The 19,272-nt window shown below is 32.6% G+C and overlaps 1 protein-coding gene across 8 annotated transcripts in view; it reads left to right on the forward strand.

Moving 5' to 3' along the window:
* Window positions 1-17,173, forward strand: part of LOC111711830 (lipoamide acyltransferase component of branched-chain alpha-keto acid dehydrogenase complex, mitochondrial) — a 25,863-nt gene extending 8,690 nt beyond the window's left edge. Inside the window, exons 9-21 of one of the 8 annotated variants that reach the window (XR_002767326.1) lie at window positions 106-323; window positions 2,497-2,630; window positions 2,888-2,950; window positions 4,198-4,254; window positions 5,870-5,929; window positions 6,377-6,427; window positions 7,373-7,432; window positions 7,918-7,966; window positions 9,164-9,239; window positions 10,074-10,139; window positions 10,725-10,815; window positions 11,099-11,403; window positions 11,539-11,653. Coding sequence is in view for 7 of the 8 variants with exons in the window: in XM_023486287.1 (XP_023342055.1) it covers window positions 106-323; window positions 2,497-2,630; window positions 2,888-2,950; window positions 4,198-4,254; window positions 5,870-5,929; window positions 6,377-6,427; window positions 7,373-7,432; window positions 7,918-7,966; window positions 9,164-9,239; window positions 10,074-10,139; window positions 10,725-10,815 (925 nt within the window). In the remaining variant the exon portion in view is untranslated. Of the gene's footprint in view, window positions 1-105; window positions 324-2,496; window positions 2,631-2,887; window positions 2,951-4,197; window positions 4,255-5,869; window positions 5,930-6,376; window positions 6,428-7,372; window positions 7,433-7,917; window positions 7,967-9,163; window positions 9,240-10,073; window positions 10,140-10,724; window positions 10,816-11,098; window positions 11,654-11,778; window positions 12,031-12,093; window positions 12,267-14,946; window positions 14,977-17,099 lie in introns of those variants that run through there. The other 7 variants (XM_023486287.1, XM_023486289.1, XM_023486288.1 and 4 more) reach the window with 7 other exon arrangements.
* The last annotated feature ends 2,099 nt before the right edge of the window (window positions 17,174-19,272 follow it).

The raw sequence follows: 19,272 nt of genomic DNA on the forward strand, positions 1-19,272 counted from the left end.
TTACGTTCATTTGAACTATTTTTAAGTCCATTTGAACTATTTTTATGTCGGGTCTTATTTTAAAACTTTAACATATTTTTTAATGTTATTTTTTCTTCTTCTCAGGCGTATTGCATCTGAGAACAATGTTGCGCTGTCTGACGTAGTGGGAACAGGACGGGAGGGTAGAGTTCTGAAAGAAGATATTCTCAACTTTTTAGATAATAAATCCGCCGTTTCCGCCCCTCCGCCTGCCGCTGCCCGGGCTCCACCAGTCAGTCAGAAACCGAAACCAGTTTCGGCGGCGGTGGCGAGGCCAAGAGTCCAAAAAGCGGCCGTTGCAGGTTAGATTGTAAGGGAATATTTTTTAACCTAAAACATGAACCCTGCAAATATTTTTTTTACAACAACGCCAATCCCGTTTTATACAATTTTATTTCTTAGTAAGACGACATTTAAATAACATTACTTGTATTTGATGTTGTATAAAGGAAATAGATTTACCAGTAGCTTTTAATAATTTTTTTACTATGTATCTTATCTATATTGCTATATCTATCTATATCTGTTTATCTAAATATCAATCTATCTAGCTAGCTAAATATATATATCAATCAATCTATCCAGGCTTGGGTTTCCAGCGAACGAAACGTTTCTAAAAAAAATGCGAAAGTTTTTGGTGCATTTTGCAAACTTTTTTTGCGAAATTTCGCGAAAGTAAATGAACCAAAATTTTCGGTTGCATTTCGCGAAAATGCGAAAACTTCACGAAATTTATGAATATTTTGTGAAACCCATGAGTTTTATAGCATGAGTTATTTAAAGACATTTTCGCATTTTTTTCGCGAAATTTTCCCATTATTTTTTTCGCGAATTTTTCGAAATTTTTGACGAATTTTTCGTATTTTTCGCAAAATTTTCGTATTTTCTATTTCACGAAAATTTCGCATTTTTTCTCAGAACAGATTAAAGCGAAATGGTCGCGAAAAATGCGAAATTTTCGCAAAACGATTTTTCCTTTTCGCTGGAAACCCTAATCCAGGCTTGTTACCAGGATTTTCCCAAGGGGGGTGCAGGGAAGGGTGTTGTAGTGGGGACTCAGAAGCACCGAGTGAAACGTAGTGAACGAGGCTTGGGGATGCAGGGGGAGCCCACTTGCATAGAAAATTTTCATAATTTTGGTATAATATCAAGTAATTTTAGCTTGAGTTTTATATTATATATGAAATTTTCCATTTTGTCAACAACACTAGTAATTTAGGCTTGAACTTAAAGTTTCAGTGAAAATTCAGTTTTTCTGAATTTCATGTTTTGTATGGAACAAGGAAAATTTTCATAATTAAGTTTTTAGTTCAAATTTTACACTATTGGATGACAGAAAATGTTAAAAATTTCTCACGTTAAATGATTTTGAACTGTCGGGACAAAATGTTTAAACTGAGGCCATAAGTTTCTGCAAAATAATTGAATTTTATGATACACTCGGGAATATATTTATTACATTTTATGAATGCATATCTATGCGAAAGAACAAGAAACCAGTTCGATTAGAAAATCTTACCTCGGGACAAATAGTTTTCAAAGAAGGTATAATTTGGTTTGTCCGAGGGAACACCTATAGTAAAGAATTGTTCACACATAGCATAAACACAATACGAGTGGGGCAAGGCACACCACACCATTTTTTCGTCCTTACCACAAATGACGTCACAACTCACCATTATTTCTTCCGACAACGCCTTTTTTCGTCTGAGCACTGCTTCTGTGTTTTCAAATGTATGCCTGTTAAAAAAATTTTTTTTTATTTGTCAACGTTATGTTATTCAATATGGTTTAATTGTATCTTAAATTGACTTTGTTTAACAAATTAAAAGATTTAAGCCCAATTTAGCAAAGAAAGGAAAATATATGTACCACACCTATTTTTCATCCGGAAATGATGTTTTCTTATTTTACTCCTAAACTGCAATTTGTAGGTGATAGTGCGCTAGGACTTTTAGAATCTACAACTAAAAATTGACAATTTTTTGGTAGGGAACATGTCATCAATTGAATTTAATTTTCATGAGGGTTTGTGAAACAAAAATTTGCAAGAAATAGTTTTATGCCTACTGTTACATTCAAAAGATGTTCTTTTTAAACAAAAAAGGAGAAAATAGTTTAAGCCATTATAAACAACATAATTTGGCTCAAAATTCTAATATAATAATTTAAAGTACTTAAAAAAAGATTGTAAACAATGCCAAACAAAAAAAGGTGTGGTCGGAAGAAATAATGGTGAGTTGTGACGTAATTTGTGGTCGAACGAATTTGTGCCTTCCCCCCCCCCCCTCGCAATACAATATACAGGATGATAAAAGATTATACCAGATAACTGTAAAGAAGGTAAGAACAGGGTGGAGACCCTGAATCTATCTATCTATATAACTATCTATCTTTCTATCTTTCTATCTTTCTATCTATCTTTCTATCTATCTATCTATATATCTATCTATCTATCTATCTATATCTGTATAGAAGGCAAGGACAGGGTGGAGCCCCTGAGTGGTATGGTTAAGGCAATGACTAAGAAGATGACTGAGTCCTTGATGATCCCACATTTCGGATATTATGATGAAATCAATATGTCTAGTCTAGTCACCGTCAGAAAGGTATATTTAAAGGGAATGTTTATGGTATTTCTAGTGAACCTAAATGTCACGCGATTCACAACGCCCCCTTTAGCCCATTTTTGGATTAAAATCTTTTTTTTCAAACGATGCAGCATAAATTGTAAGTTGCCTAAACATTGAACGGCAATTGAGAAAATTTTAAGAAAGAAAGTGAACTTATTTAAATGTTTGCTCTATCATGGCATTTTCTTTCTTTTTTGTTCTGAATATAAATTTGTTTAAATTTTGATATTTAGGAGCTGAAGAGTATCAGTGAGGCAAGAGGTGTAAAATTGTCCTACATGCCTTTCATTGTCAAGGTATTTGACAGATGTAATATTAATATATATCTTTTTTTTGGCGGGAAGGCTTTAGGAGTTTCAGGTTTTTACTCTTTTTGATGTTTTTAACCCAAAAATCAGTTTGTTTTCCCATTTCAGCGAAAACCCTTGATAACATTTTTATTTTTTGATGATAAAATACCTAAGACATTAAAAATGCTTTTTATTTTTTTTATTCTGAGTTTTTTTCGATAAGTATTTTTTTAATTCATAAAATAAGAAATATATTGAAATTTAGAATCTTGAAATATAGACATTTAATTTGTTAAAATAATGTTTTAATCTGTTTTATAGCAAAAGATTAAGGTTTCCAACAGCAAAATATTTTAAGACAATGCTCCCATGTAAATTCTTAATCTTTTTTAGCACGAGAAATACAAGGATACATGATTCATGTACAATTGTACTTTGGTGAAACAAAATTGATAGTAAAAGTTTATAAAAAAATTTTTTATAACAATGTACAAGAAAATTCATCATTTTTGAATAAAAATTTGGTTTAAGGCCGCTTCTCTAGACATAAATATTTTGTTTAAGACCCTTCTCAAGCTTTAGTAAATATTTTGTTCATGGCTGCTTCTTTAGCCTTAATAAATATTTTGTTCAAGGCCGCTTCTCTAGCTTTAATAAATATTTTGTTCAAAGCCGTTTCTCTAGATAATAAAAAAATTGTCCAAGGCCACTTCTCAAGCTTTAATAAATACTTTGTTCAAGGCCGCTTCTCTAGCTTTAATAAATATTTTGTTCAAGGCCGCTTCTCTAGATAATAAATATTTTGTTCATGGCCGCTTTTCTAGATAATAAATATTTTGTTAAAGGCCGATTCTCTAGATAATAAATATTTTGTTAAAGGCCGCTTATCTAAATAATAAATATTTTGTTAAAAGCCGCTTCTCTCAATAATAACTATTTTGTTAAAGGCCGCTTCTCTAAATAATAACTATTTTGTTAAAGGCCGCTTCTCTAAATAATAAATATTTTGTTAAAGGCCGCTTCTCTAGATAATAACTATTTTGTTAAAGGCCGCTTCTCTCAATAATAACTATTTTGTTAAAGGCCGCTTCTCTAAATAATAACTATTTTGTTAAAGGCCGCTTCTCTAAATAATAACTATTTTGTTAAAGGCCGCTTCTCTCAATAATAACTATTTTGTTAAAGGCCGCTTCTCTCAATAATAAATATGTTGTTAAAGGCCGCTTCTCTAGATAATAAATATTTTGTTAAAGGCCGCTTCTCTAGCTCTTCTTCAGTTCCCAGTTCTCAATAGTTCTCTAGATCTTAAGGTAAATATTGTTTATAAATAAAGAAATCGCTAATTTATGTATAAATCTATATATATACTCTGCTTGTCTGGGTGTATGTTTGTCTTTCTGTCCGTTTTTATCCAATAACGCCAAAACGGTTGAACTGATCGGGCCAAAATTTTTTATGGGACCTCGAGTGACCCCAATGAAGGTTTATGAATGATCGAATTTTCAAAAATTTGCCTCTAGGAAAATTCGATTTTTGATAATTTAAAAAATCCACGAAACTTTTTATAAAATCCTCGAAACCTTTTTTATAAAATCCACGAAACTTTTTATAAAATCCTCGAAAACTTTTTTATAAAATCCACGAAACTTTTATAAAATCCACGAATTTTTTTTAAAAATGTATACACAGAGAACATGTTCACAATTGCAATAGAATATGGGCGCTACAGAACCGATCGGGCCCAAATTTTCTGTGAGACCTTACGTGACCCCAGGGAATGTTTATGGATTAATTTTTTTTCCCTCAAATTTTTTTTTACAATATATATAAAAAGAAAAATGTTTATAATTGAAATAGAAGATGGGGTTAAGGGTATATGTATAACAAGGATCTATATAGTATTGAATAAAGAGAAGAAATAGTTTCCGGTAGTGATGTGCCTTCAGCTGGTTCGTTTTTGGGTCTGCAAAAACTATCTCAAAACTATGCAAAAACTATCTCAAAACTATGCAAAAACGAACGTGTTAAACGGTGCATGCTGTAATGATCGTTTTTCATTTTTATTTTTTTCTGTGATCAAGATTAAAGAAATTGCAAAGTTTAATAAAATCAAACTTTAACATAATACAGTTTGGAAATCTTGGTTAACAAATATTTAACAACAAAACGGTCCAAAATGATAAACAACACTAGTTTCCTGTTGCAAAGAAATATACTTCATGATAATTTTATATTTGATTTTGTTCTTTAATTTTATACCTCTTTTTTTCGTTTATTGATGACACGTATTTCGATAATTCGCTTGAATTGTAAATTACTAGGCTTTTATCTTCTATTTCAACTTCTAATTGTTGATTTATCTGTGAGCATCTTCTCTTTGTACAGTATTTTAAAAAAAAGTTTGCGGATTTCATAATAATTGTTGCAGCATTTTTTAAAATTTTACAAAAATAAAAACTTTTAAACACAAATTTTTGAAATTTTGATCGGTCATAAACCTTCCCTGGGGCCACGTGAGGTCCCACACAAAATTTGGGCCTGATCGGTTCAGCCGTTTTGACGTTTATTCGATGCAAACAAACAGACACCCAGACAAGCTAAATGTATATATAGATTGCATAATTATGAGAAAAAAATTATTAAAACATTGCGAGTACTTAACATTGTACGTAGTTAAACAACTTTTCGCTATTTAGTAAAGGAATTAAGTCTTCTACACAAACTATATCTAACCCCTATATCTCTACAACCCAAGGGCGTAGACCTTAGATATTCAGACTATGAATTCCGTTAGAGCAAATAATCTAAGTTTGAAATATCAAAGGTCTTAATTATTAAGTTGTAAAGATGTAGGGATTCGAAAAATAGATTTTTTGTTAAACCTCAAATCCTTTGATTATAAGTTTAATAATGTCATTTTTTTAGTCAGAGACTGTGACCTATAAACACAGTCATAATATTGGAGTTGCGATGGATACAGCACAGGCATCAATCATTATCTATCTAATATTATTATCTCTAAGGGACCATTCACCTTCTTTTAAAATACTTTTAATACCCCCTTTTTGTGATTTGGAACACAATCAGGTCTATCTCGAAGATATGCCTGAATATTTCAGCGTTAATTTCCATTGAGCTTTTGCCAAATGTTGCTTTCAGATTCGTTACGTGGTTAATTTTTCCTAGATAGATTGACGTTTATAACACTTCCTAAGCCTAAAAATATACGAGATTGACGTTTATAAGGAACACTTCCTAAGCCTCAAAAATATACGTAACAGTTGATGCAGAATGGAATTTAATTAGTTTTTTTATACTTAACATTTTATTCTGTAAATTATATGGACTAAACTTTAAGGACAAGATTTTCAATTGTTTGAACTCGAATGACCTAGCACACAACTTTGACCTTAATGTTGATGGTATGAGCAGGGTCTACTGGTGCCTAACATTAAGGGGGTTCAAAATCTATCTATATTTGAGGTAAAAATTATTTTTTTTATGAAAAAATATGGAAGCACGAATTTAGATAAAACTGGTGGGGAAAGTAAGACAGTACAATTTTTAAACTTAAATTGTTTTGATGAAACTTCAAGTGGAACATTTTTTTTTGAGATTTTGTTGTCTTAAAATGATTTCGTGAAATAAAAAAAATATCTTAATAGTTTAGATGTAAAATATTTATTTTTCTTGTTTTCTTTTCTAAACTTTAAACAATAAAATACTGATTAGAACCTAGCGTGAAAGGGAGGGGGGGGGGGGATTTCTAAGGGTGAAGATTGTGGTGAAATGTTGTATTAATTTAATGTCTAAGAGAGGGCGCGGGGGTTATGTTAAGAGATGTTCTACACTGAAGAGGGGATGGGGGAGGTTTAAGACTTAAGATAAAAGAAACTAGAGGGGGAATGATAAAATATTTTTTGTTCAATAATCTTTTAATATTTTGTTTACATTGCAATATTATTGTCCTTGAGCAGATAAGACATGTTTCTTTTTTATCTTTTCTTGTTTCTTCTTTAGATAATTTTACATTTCTGTTTGTTACTTGCACAAATAGAATAGTGAAGGTACCATTAATGTCAGAACGAGATGTTTGAATTAAATCGATTTTAAATTTTTGATACTTTTTGGGACTTTTTAACATTCTTTTCGACCCTAAGCGGTCTGCGGAGTCAGTGCGGTTACTGTCATTTGTCTGTCTGATTGTTTGTGTCCAATAAACTTCAAAACGGCTAAAACAATCGCAAAACATTTTTTGTGCAACAATAAAAGTTAAAATCGAAAATGAGTGCAAGAGCCGTGGAAGCCTAGTTCTTCTTAGAAATTAAGCTAAAGACAGAAAATAGATCAAAAAAACTTTTGAATGAATGAATTCATGAATTATTTGGTTGTTTACAATTCTTAAACTAATTTATTTCTATTGTACAGATTTCTGAGGAATTATCCCGACTGCAGGAGATAGGATTGGCCGGTAAACTAACAAATAAGGTGAAATAGACAAAAGTGCCAGTTCGATATGCTGTCGTTAAGTTCAAAAGGCTGTCGTTAAGTTCGATATGCTGTCGGTAAGTTCGACATACTGTCGTTAAGTTCCATGTGCTGTCGTTAAGTCCGATATGCTGTCGGTAAGTTCGATAGCACAAACCTACCTACCTACCTACCTACCTACCTACCTACCTACCTACCTACCCACATACATACATACATACATACATACATACATACATACATACATACATACATACATACATACATACATACATACATACATACATACACCCATACATACCCACATACATATATTCCTATATACATACGTACCTACCTTTCTACTCACCTACCTACCTACCTGCCTAACTACAGACCTACCTACCTTTAGACCTACCTACCTACAGACCTGCCTAACTTCCTACCTACAGACCTACCTATCTATCTATCTATCTACCATCCCTGTGATATCTGCTAAATTGTAGGATCTGACAGGAGGCACGTTTTCTCTCTCCAACATAGGATCTATTGGAGGTAAAATATTCTAGGTTTAAAATATATTAATATATTAACAACTAGTATGGGAACCCACCCTTGTCTGGAAACTCTACATTCTCTTTAAATCAAGCTTAGCAAATCCCGTGGTTCTACCGAGATATTTGAGGCAAATCGGTCAAGGGGTTCAAGAATTATGATCTAACATACGAACAAATAAGTAAATAACTTGTATACAAATACAGTTAAAAAAATCACATGCTAAGCTAAATGTAGAAGAAATGCACGAGGGAACCTCAAAGAATCCCTAACACTTATTTGTTTTATTTGATTTGATTGGGAGAAACCCCATCAAAATAAATTTTGTAAGAAGTTAAGTTTGTTTGTCAATTGCCCTTCAAGGGTTCCGCTAGATTTTGGGATTGTTTTTTTTTTTTGATTTTTAAACAATTAAGCTGAACAGTTTGAATTATCTCACAGTGCTTATGGTCTGCAACATTATGGCTTCCTGGATCTGGATCCAAGGGGCAAAATATCAACCAACACATCAACCAAAATATCAACCAACATATCTACCAAAATATCAACCAAAATATCAACCAACATATCAACCAAAATATCAACCAACATATCAACCAAAATATCAACCAAAATATCAACCAAAATACCAACCAAAAACGGCAAAAACGAAGCTTTATCTCTTAACCTAAATCTGAATGCCGAAAAGATTAATAGAAAAACTTTCTGAATAGTTAATCAAATAAGAAGGAAAAAAATGAAGAAAAATAAATTCAAAATTCTTTAAAAAAACAGTAAATCTTGAAGAACTGTTCATGACCTAGATCCGAATCCATTTATTTCCAGGATTTATTATATTATATTAAGTGTCCCTGAAACATAAAGAGTGTCATGTATGATTCACTATTAGGAATTCTTTTTAAAGAGAAACCACAAGGGAAATAATCTTTTTTCAATACGGATACGGATACGAACACGGACACGGACACAGACACAGACACGGATACGGATACGGATACGGATACGGATACGGATACGGATACGGATACGGATACGGATACGGATACGGAAACGGATACGGATACGGATACGGATACGGATACGGAAGAGGTACCGTTGTGAGTCGGAATAAAGGTTACCTTCAAATTACGTTGTTAGTCCCTTTAAACAAAAGATTACTGAGTTAAGAATATATTGACATTTCCTTTATTTGTTTAGGAACCTACGCTAGCCCGGTCATTATGGCACCTGAGGTTGCTATTGGTGCACTTGGAAAACTCAGAGTTCTACCCAGGTACACTTATAAGCTTAACGTTTGTTTTGAATCTTCATTACAGAAACAAATCTCAAGAACTGAATAGGGTCTCAACCCAGACCGAAATATATATTTTTTTAAATGTAGAACTAACGCTAATTATTTTACTCTGTGAGTTTTGGAGCATCATCAACACTGGATTTTATATTTGCAGGGGTATACAATCTCTAGAAATCCAACTTGTTACCCCTCTGAAAATGTCTTTTTATTTTCAGTTCAGAAAAAAAATAGGATTATATCAATGAATTGGGAAAAAAATCAAAACATTTGTTGATAAATATATGATTTTTTATACATGAAAATGTGGGAAAATTGCTACTGTATGTCTATTTTTATTTATGGGTAACGTAGTGTTTTATTATTACGGTTTGGCCCTAAAAAGGTTATACAGTGGAACATTGAAAAGAAGAGGAAGATGATATTTAGGGAATCTTGTTTGTGGGGGTTTGTTAAGCAATCCGTTTTTACTAGTAGCTTAAAAATGAACTTTTACAGAGAAATGGGCCTTACACTATTTTTATTTATTGAGTTGAGTACGAAAAAGATCAAGTTGGGATATGTGTATGATGCAGACCGAAATGAAGTGATTTAATCATACAAATTCAGGAGAAAAAAAATCTGACTGATATACTTTTCAGAATTATGCATGTAGAGTCTACAAACTCCAAAAAAAAAATCCTGAATTTGTAGGACTTAATGTCACTTCATTCCAGTCTGCATCATACAAATATTCCAACTTGGTCTTTTTTGGGGTACCCAATATTTACATCTTCTTCATTATGAAATAAACGTAAAAGTTTCTGTATTGTTTAGATTTAACAGTGCTGGTGAGGTGTATCCTGCACATATTATGAATGTCAGTTGGTCCGCTGATCATAGGTTGGTTTACATTATTTAGCAGATCATTGAGCACTGATCATTGATCAGATAATTGATCACTGATCATTGAACAGATTATTGATCAGATCTTTGAATAGATCATTAAACAGATCATGGATCAGATCATTAAACAGATCATTGATCATATCATTAAACAGATCATTGAACAGATCATTGAACAGATCATTGATCAGATCAATATGTACAGATCATTGATTAGATCATTAAACAGATCATTGATCAGATCATTAAACAGATCATTGATCAGATCATTAAACAGATAATTGATCAGATCAATATGTACAGATCATTGATTAGATCATTAAACAGATCATTGATTAGATCATTAAACAGATCATTGATCAAATCATTAAACAGATCATTGATCAGATCAAGATGTACAGGTCATTGAACAATCAAGGATTTTGATCCCTACAATATCTTTTCTCTTATGGAAATTTTTTATTAAAAAACGAAACTTTACTTTACATCCCTCTTTCTTGTACTAATCTTAGCTTTATATTGCTGATTTATCTGCGATCATTTATTTTTCGTACATTTTGAAATAATAATAAAATTGTTCAGGCTGCTAGATGGTGCTACTGTAGCCAGGTTTTCCAACCTATGGAAGAGTTATCTAGAATCTCCAGCAACTCTTCTCCTTGACCTTAAATAGGTAGAAGACATAAAAATCTTATATTTTATGATTTAAAGGGACTGTTAACGATAAATTCAAGAACCCCCCCCCCCCCCCCAGTTTGCTCGATTCATAACGATACCATTTACACCTTTAGCTGAGCAGCAACCTGGAATTAATTGTCGCTATCCTTTTTAAGTTCATTTCCAAACTACAATATCCTTATGAACACTCAATAATTCAATAAAAGCAAAGACGACGAGAAATTCCACTGTTTTCTGGTTCTCACTGTATGCTGTTATTTTAATTAGACTTTTTTCAGGTGATTCTGATCAATGCATTTCTTTGTGCAAGGTGATAGGTAACGGCATTCTAGTCTTTTACACTGTACATGCATTGTACACACACTGTATACTGTACGCCATTTGCTGTTAACAGTGTAGTGTGTACTTATCAATACAAGTGTTCACTGTATACACTTACTCATAGTTGTGTACAGTTTTAACTAGTTGTTTTGTAATGTACAGTACATAGTTTGTTGTACCTTGTCAACTCAAAATATTTTAAACTGTGTACTTCAGACAATGCCTGAATGTACAGTGAGACCCATGAAACTGTGGAACGACTGTAAGACTCAAGTTTGGTGTTAAATAGTCTAAAATAAACATGAAACAGAATTAATATCACTTAATAAGCTACCGGTAATACTGATTGCTTTACAACACATGAGATTGCTGAAATATCGTATTTCCTGTTCCACAGTTCTATGGGCTCTACTGTATATATTGTGCACGGTGTAGAACTATGTGAACTATGTACGAAATGTGCCATATTTATTAAAAGTTTACTATAGATAGTAGGGTAACCTAATGGTAAAGGTATTAAAGAGCTTTGTACAGAGTTTTAAGGAGTTTCAGTCCAATATGTCACTGGGTTGAGGAAAACGTTTCGCAGATGGTGCTCTGTTAAAATTTCAAACCTTTCAAATATCGTCTTCTATAGATTGTACAGAATAACGTGTAACTTTGTAGACGACAGTATTCTGTTTAAAAGCAGGCTCCCTGTCTGCGTTTGTCACGTGACATGTTGAACCAGATAACTTTTCCTTAATCTGTTTTATTACTAGTTGTTGAATTTGTTACTCTCTTCCAGTCCTTTAGGGTGTCTAAACTATAGTTCTTCCTTATAAATGTAAAATGATTGTTTACTAATTATCAAATTAAACATTAAAGGGACTGTTCACTAATATTGGTATTATTAAAGAATAAAATAAATATAATATAATATAAATATAAAGATGTGAACAATCCCTTCAAGTTTAGGTTTGGACAACAATTATCAGTAAAATCCTATAAAATAATTATAAATAAAAGATAGTTAGAAATAAAAGTAAAAAATCAAATTGTTAAAATATAGAATCTCTCGTTTTTTTTAGTAATTTATGTAAGTTGTTAACCGTACTCAATTCAAATAAATTTATTTCCTAAAAACTTAAAATAAAATCCTGATTTTACACCACGTCAATAATCTTCATGTTAGTAAAATTTTAAATATGGAAGGTCTGGAATGAGAGAACTTACGGAAATTCAGAATCCAGCAGATTCTGCGTATAATTCAAAAATTCCCAATGTGGACATCGAGATCAAGCGATTGGTATTATTGGTGGCAAAGTGAAAAGAAAAATGTTAATTTTATATATTTTTTATTTCTACAATGTTGACCCTGAAAGAAGTAATCTGCAAAAAAATGACCGAAAAACGATTCAAAACCAAACTTATTATTGTTTAGGTTAAAGATATGGATAAGATTAAGAAAAGCCAACGTTAAGACAGTTTTTAAATATAAGTTTGGTAAAAATGTTCTTAAAACGATCCATAACAAATAACGCCCCTAGATGCAGTGAGGTAATCTGCAAAGGATTAGGCCTGGAGATTTTTATCATTGACCAAATTTATTGAATTTGAGCTCGGTCCTTGAACTACCTACCGACGGTTCAACTAAAATCATCCTGAATCACCGATTCAAGATACGTGGTTGAACCGTCTCTAGATCTGGCTCAAATTCATTATATTATATTATATTCTTTATCTCATTTAATCCCCAGCTGCCTTGTATCTCCTCCATCATACAGAAACATTGGAGAACCATGGTCCAGGATCCTTGGATGAAGGAGGTTTTTCAAAATATACACAGTTTGTTTTTAATCTTTGTGAAGAAACAATTTCAAGGAATAATAATTGTCTTAAAACATTTTTTTAGAAAGGGAATATTTGCAAATTATCTTTTTTCCATCTCATAATCTGAGTTCTTTTCCCTTATGTCCATTTGACAGCCCAAATTTTTATTTTGAATAATCTTTTTGTTTGGTTATCTTCTTGTGATTTTTACATTTTTTATTTTTTTTATCGATTTTGATGGTTATTATATCGTTAGAACTGACGAGGGTCAACCCAGACCGAAATATATTTTCAATAAATGTGGAACTAACATCTACTTTTTTACTCTACAGAGGTTTGGTCCATCACTATCACTGAATTTTAAATCAAATTCATTAATTCCGGGCCCTGCTGTTTCTTCCTCTGGTTCTAGTTATTCATATAAATCGCTTAGTTGGTGGAGTTGGTGTTAGAAACTGCTGATTCTTTAATATGTTTTCTTCTGTTTTATCTGTAGATAATGTCCTCAGTGAACAATTATAACAAATAAATCCAGAAAATATTCAGGAATATATTTTTCAAGATGCTATTTCGTTTGCACTAATGTCCGATTGAACTAACGTACTTTTGCACTTAAGTCAGTTGATCAGTAACACTTGTGGCCGCAGGCGCCCGGCCCCCTGGCTGGGGCGCTCGGCCCCCTAGCCTGTCCTAGCCGCAGCGCTCGGCCCAGAAATTTTCTTAACCTAATCAAACCCTCAAATAAAACGTTAGTCCGAATGAACGTTAGTGCGAATGTACGTTAGTCCGATCAATCATTAGTGCAATCGATATGACACCTTTTTCAATGTTAGAAGCGCATGAGGGGTATAGAGGAATTTTACATCTACTTCCAAGGGGACCCCCCTTAAGATGGTTCATCCAAAGAAAATCATTTATTTTCGACAATCCAGCTAAAAAAAACCTTTTTGCTCTCCACGCAAACATATTTGACATACTGGAAGAAATAGGATTACTACACTGGTAGGTGAACATATCAATACAATGAAGCCGACTTTCAATTTCCATTTTTATTTACGTAGCGTCCCAAATTATATTAGATTAACTCCAATCTTTAACGCCGAAATACGCACATAATACTCGAATTTAGCATTTTCTGCAAAAAAAATCTCTTAACCTTATTAAATTTTTCAAAATGATTAATTCTTCTAATATTTTCTGATTTGTCCCCTAAATCGTATTTTATACCTATTGACGCGGTCTAATTTGATGTGGGACACCCTATATATCATGCTGTTAAATAGAATGGATACCACATAATAATAGAATTCAAGAGAAGATATCAATTAAAAAAGCTTCTAATTGATTACTTATAAATTTATAATTCGAAAAAAAAGCTTGTTAACGATTAAAACTAAAAAAGTCGTCTTCATGGTATTGATTTAATCGCTTACCTCACTACATAAAAAGGACTGGGGTTTTAATTTTCAAGAAAAAGTACATGATAAAATGGAAATATGTATAATTTAGAAGTTGTGACTGTGAGGGGGGGGGGCACAGTGGGGTATTTTAGGGGGTTAGGGGGGATTGACTGGTTTTTGACTCAATACTCCTAATAAAACTCATTTGTCTTGTGTTTCATGGTGAGAATGGACAAAATGAATATATTCTGATAATCTTTTCATTTACAAACATTGATCTATTGTAGCTAGCATTGATTTCAAATGATTTCTATTTATAATTACTTTTCCCGTTCATACAGTGGCGCATCTAAGGGAGGGGGGCAAACCAGATTTCGCCCCCCCCCCTTCTTACTAGACTCCAGCATGATCATGATTGTGGACCATCTTTTATCAAAATTTGCCAATTAAGAAAAAATACCAAAATTTTTCTTTGGCGCTTTACGCATCATTTCTAAAAGAATTTCTAACTATTTTCTGGTTTTAGACGTCAATCATTCTTAGTTTATCCTTTCAAAAATAAACCTGTTTTTACAATACATATATCATTTAAGGTTACAAAAAACCAGACAACCTCAGAAGAATAACAAGAAATATGATATGGATTATAGCGGACTATTGGGACTTTTGCAGACTATAAGAGGAAAACCGGGATAGCATACAGGCAAACAAGGACAAGGGACTTCGATCAGAAAGACTAATATGGATTATGGACAGACGAAATATAGTCAAGTACTTGCCAGGAACTACTCACTACTTAGGACTGCACAAACATACGATTAATGGACAAATATGACAGTGCTAGTTGTGTCACTGCGGGTATATTCCTAGAGAACGATTTTTGAACCCCCCAGGCCCCCTCCTATCAATTTTGCACATGGATCTTACAGAAAGTGTCTCAACTTAACCTAACCCGTGGCCTAATATTCCTGACCCCCCCCCCCCCCCCCCCCCCCCCCCCCCCGATACCCCTTTGTGGGGGAGAGGGGTTAGAACATTATCGGAAGAGTTAAATTTTTTTTTAGTGATCGAAACTCCTGATCCCGTTTATTTGGATGACAATATATAATGATAATATTTCCTACATAGATATATATAAACAGTATCTGACAATATTGAATACTAACTAAAGGACCCGACATTTAGTGATCGAAACTCCTGATCCCGTTTATTTGGATCACAATATATAATGATAATATTTCCTACACAGATATATGTAAACAGTATCTGGCAATATTAACTAAAGGACCCGGCATTGCCCATGGAAAAAAAATCTATAAACAAAAAAAATTTAAATGTTTCAATTCTTCATAACACTCCCCGGCCACCCATGAGTGTCCGCAAAAAATTTCAGCCCAATCGGTCCAGCCGTTTGGCCGGCTATACATAACATAAATATGAATGTCTTGTTCTGTTATATATATTATTGTTTAATCTTTACCAAATATTTTATAAATATTATATAAAAACACTCTCTATTCTGTCAAATTATTTTTGAATATTTATTAAAACAATATAGAGGAAATATTCATAATCTAGGAATTCAGGGCTACCCCACCCTTCTTAAATATTTTGTAAACTTGTGTTCACTTGTGTTTGTTACTGGTTGAAGTTAAACAATTTTGCCAAGAAAATTTTTGTTTTTATAATTTTGGAAATCGGTTTATACAAACATAAAAACTCCGCTTCATTTTTAGTTGCAATTGAGGAGCAAAATTGGTGGTTTGAAAAACTACATTTGAAAGCTAGAATTAGAAAAGAGGCGCGTAACCCCTTGAAAACCTAGTTTGTCTGTATATACAGGGTTACCCACAAAGAATGAGACCATCTTCATGTAAAATTTGGCCGCCTGTCTTCCATAGAAGGAGGGGGAGATAGGGTTTCCGTACACTTTGCTGTGACGTTTTTGGACTAACAACAATAACAAAGGCAGCCGATCTAATTAAACAAACATGAGTTAGTATACGGTGAATCTTCATCTAACACCAGAGATGCACCAGATGTCTGTTTATCATTTGTGTTATTGTTTACAATCTTTATTTTTGTTGTTACGCAAAAACTAGTTCTTCATCAGTCCAAAAACGTCACAGCAAAGTGTACGGAAACCCTAATGCCCCCTCCTTCTATTCAATTCTCTTTGTATATTATATACCCTTTTATTGGTATACTAAATAGTAATTGGTAAAGAAAGAAGCTTGCACTCAAAATCAGGGATGCATTGATGTAAGAAAAAAGCTTCAATAAATTCTGTTATGTCGTCTGTGAAGTCTCATCCTTTGTGGGTAACCCTGTAATTCTTGAATTTCTTACTTTTTCGGAGGTTCATATATTTGTTGACCATAAATACAACTTCTAAACCCCCTCCCCCCCCCATAAGTCGTCTTTATCAAAACCCCTTTTAGATTAACTCCAAACCATAAGCAAGTCTCCGTTCAAATTTATCTGTACTCCCGGACAAGGAACAACAGACATTGAAACGTTGTACTCAGTGAAAGATCAAATCCATAAATATCTTTGCAATCCATAGTAAATTCTCCTTAAACAACGGGGTTTATATTTTCAGAAGTATTTACAAATGTTTGAAACTATTCCATCAAACCCTCATCAGACCCTTAATCGCTCCTTTTCACTCCGACACGAAAAACTAGCATATTCAACTATATTAATACATTGTCATTATTTTTACTACGCATTTAATTTATTGCAGGTTTGAAGTATATCAGTTAACGAGACTATTTGCAACTTGTGTCAGAGTTGAGGAGCTCGACCAATGAACCTATCGACCAACCGAACAACCAACTAACCGACCAACCAACCAACCAACCAACCAAATGACCGACCAGCCAACCTAACAAATTATTGTCGACCCCAACCTACGTTTTTACAAGGTTCATATAATGTTTTGAATTCTATAATTCACCTAATAAAGAAATAATTTTTAAAAAGGAAGAAATTTCAGATGAAATGCTTATTAATGGCCTGTTTCACACTGAAAAAAAAGATATCAAACACCATTATTCGGCATGTGTTTACATTTTTTATTCGAACTTGAATTTAATTAAATTAGTAATCATGAAAAAGTAAATTACATTAGTATACGTTTGTTTTTTTTATAATTTTCCTAAAGAATTACTCAAGTAGAAAATAAAAATAAAACTATTCTTGTTTTAAGCGGTGCTTGGAATCAATTACATTTTTAAAGGGACTGTAATTGCAATTACAAGTAACCTTCCATGCAAAGATTGCAAAGATGGCTATGTTTAATTCATAATCTTGAAATCTTAATCTGATAATTAGAAATTTTAAATTTTGATAATTCCTTTATGTTTTCCTGCAGTAGAAATGCTCAAGTCACTTCTGTAGGGGAAAACACAATTTAAAATAATCATTTTTCAAAACTACAATTCTATACTGTATAGACAAAGCTTTTGAGTTTAGAGAAGTAGGGCTTTTGGATGTTACCGATATTTCATCTTAGGAACAGGGAGTACACAAACTGTATTTTTGTGCATGCTCAAACAGAATTTGTGAATTTTAATAGAAATGTGTGTTTTGTTTATTTTGGTTAAATCATGAATGATGTTCCTACCATTTCTCTACTTTAATTAAAGAAATACTTTTTTGTTGATTTTTTTAATTTAGATATTTTTTTTAAAACATTAATTTTTTAAATTAAATTTTTGTTGTTCCTACTATTTCTCTATTTTAATTTAAGAAATACCATGTTTGTTGATTTTTTTTTAATTTATATAATTCTTTAAAACATTGATCATCTTGCTTTACAAGATTTATGGAAACATAAATAATTTTTCAAAAAAAAGGTTCCGCTTAAATTTAAGATTTTAACAAATATAATCGATAGCACATCTGGGAGGCTCATGGTGGCCCCTCCCCTCCTTCTTCAGCACCATCCCATTTCAATTTAAGATGATTTAAGATTCACTCATGTTCTAGGTCAGATAAAAACATTTTGTAGATACACTTTTTGTAGGTCGGATTCACACATTTTGCAGGTCAGATTGCACGCTTTTTATAGGTCAGATGCACAATTATTAAAAAATATTGTTGCAGCGCTTGGCCCATGGATAGTCTAACTAACAACCCTAAAATAACTCCACATATCGAAAATCATTCTAATAGTTTGATTTATATGGATGCAATGCTTGAGCCCTGCCTGTTCTAGCCGCAGCCCGCAGCCCATAATTTGCTTTTAACTAACCTAATACCACATATTGTCCATCTATCATGTGACAGTAAATATCAAAGTAATCATTATGAATTCTCTATTTGTTTATTCATAAATTCCAGTTTTCTCCCTTTAAAAATGCCTCAAATGATGATTTAGTAAATATATGTCACTCAAGGTTATAATGAAAGGAAAGTTATTTCAGAGGTGTGCGCATCTTTTGTACTGCAGTGTACTGTCTCTTGGCGGTAATGTAAACAAATAACGGATGCCGAAGCCTGGCATGGGATCCATCTTTCACATAAAATATCAATGAAATATTCTGCTCATAGCCTCATAGGAAATTATTATGTGTATTATCAAAATTATCTAAATTTAATGCTTTTAACCTCCTCGGATACTAAACCAACACTAATGCATATATTCTTGTTTTCAAATTCCGCCCAGAGTGAACTGGTTTCAATATGTACGCAGAGTATACGCAACTTCAATTAACTTTCCTTGCATTAAAACCTTGCAGTCACTTTGGTTTTGAAAATGATCTGTACTTATTACTCTGATTTTATTTGATTTTATTTAATCTTTGTGGGATTGGTTATTGTAGGAATAGACTTAATAAGTCAGTTTAAAGGAAGAGAATTTACTGTACAGTTCAGGTTTTTATATTTTAATATAAAATTTTGGCCATAAAATG

Source organism: Eurytemora carolleeae, unplaced genomic scaffold (genome assembly GCF_000591075.1).
Source record: "Eurytemora carolleeae unplaced genomic scaffold, Eaff_2.0 scaffold1141, whole genome shotgun sequence".
In the NCBI taxonomy this organism is placed as follows: Eukaryota; Metazoa; Arthropoda; class Copepoda; order Calanoida; family Temoridae; genus Eurytemora; species Eurytemora carolleeae.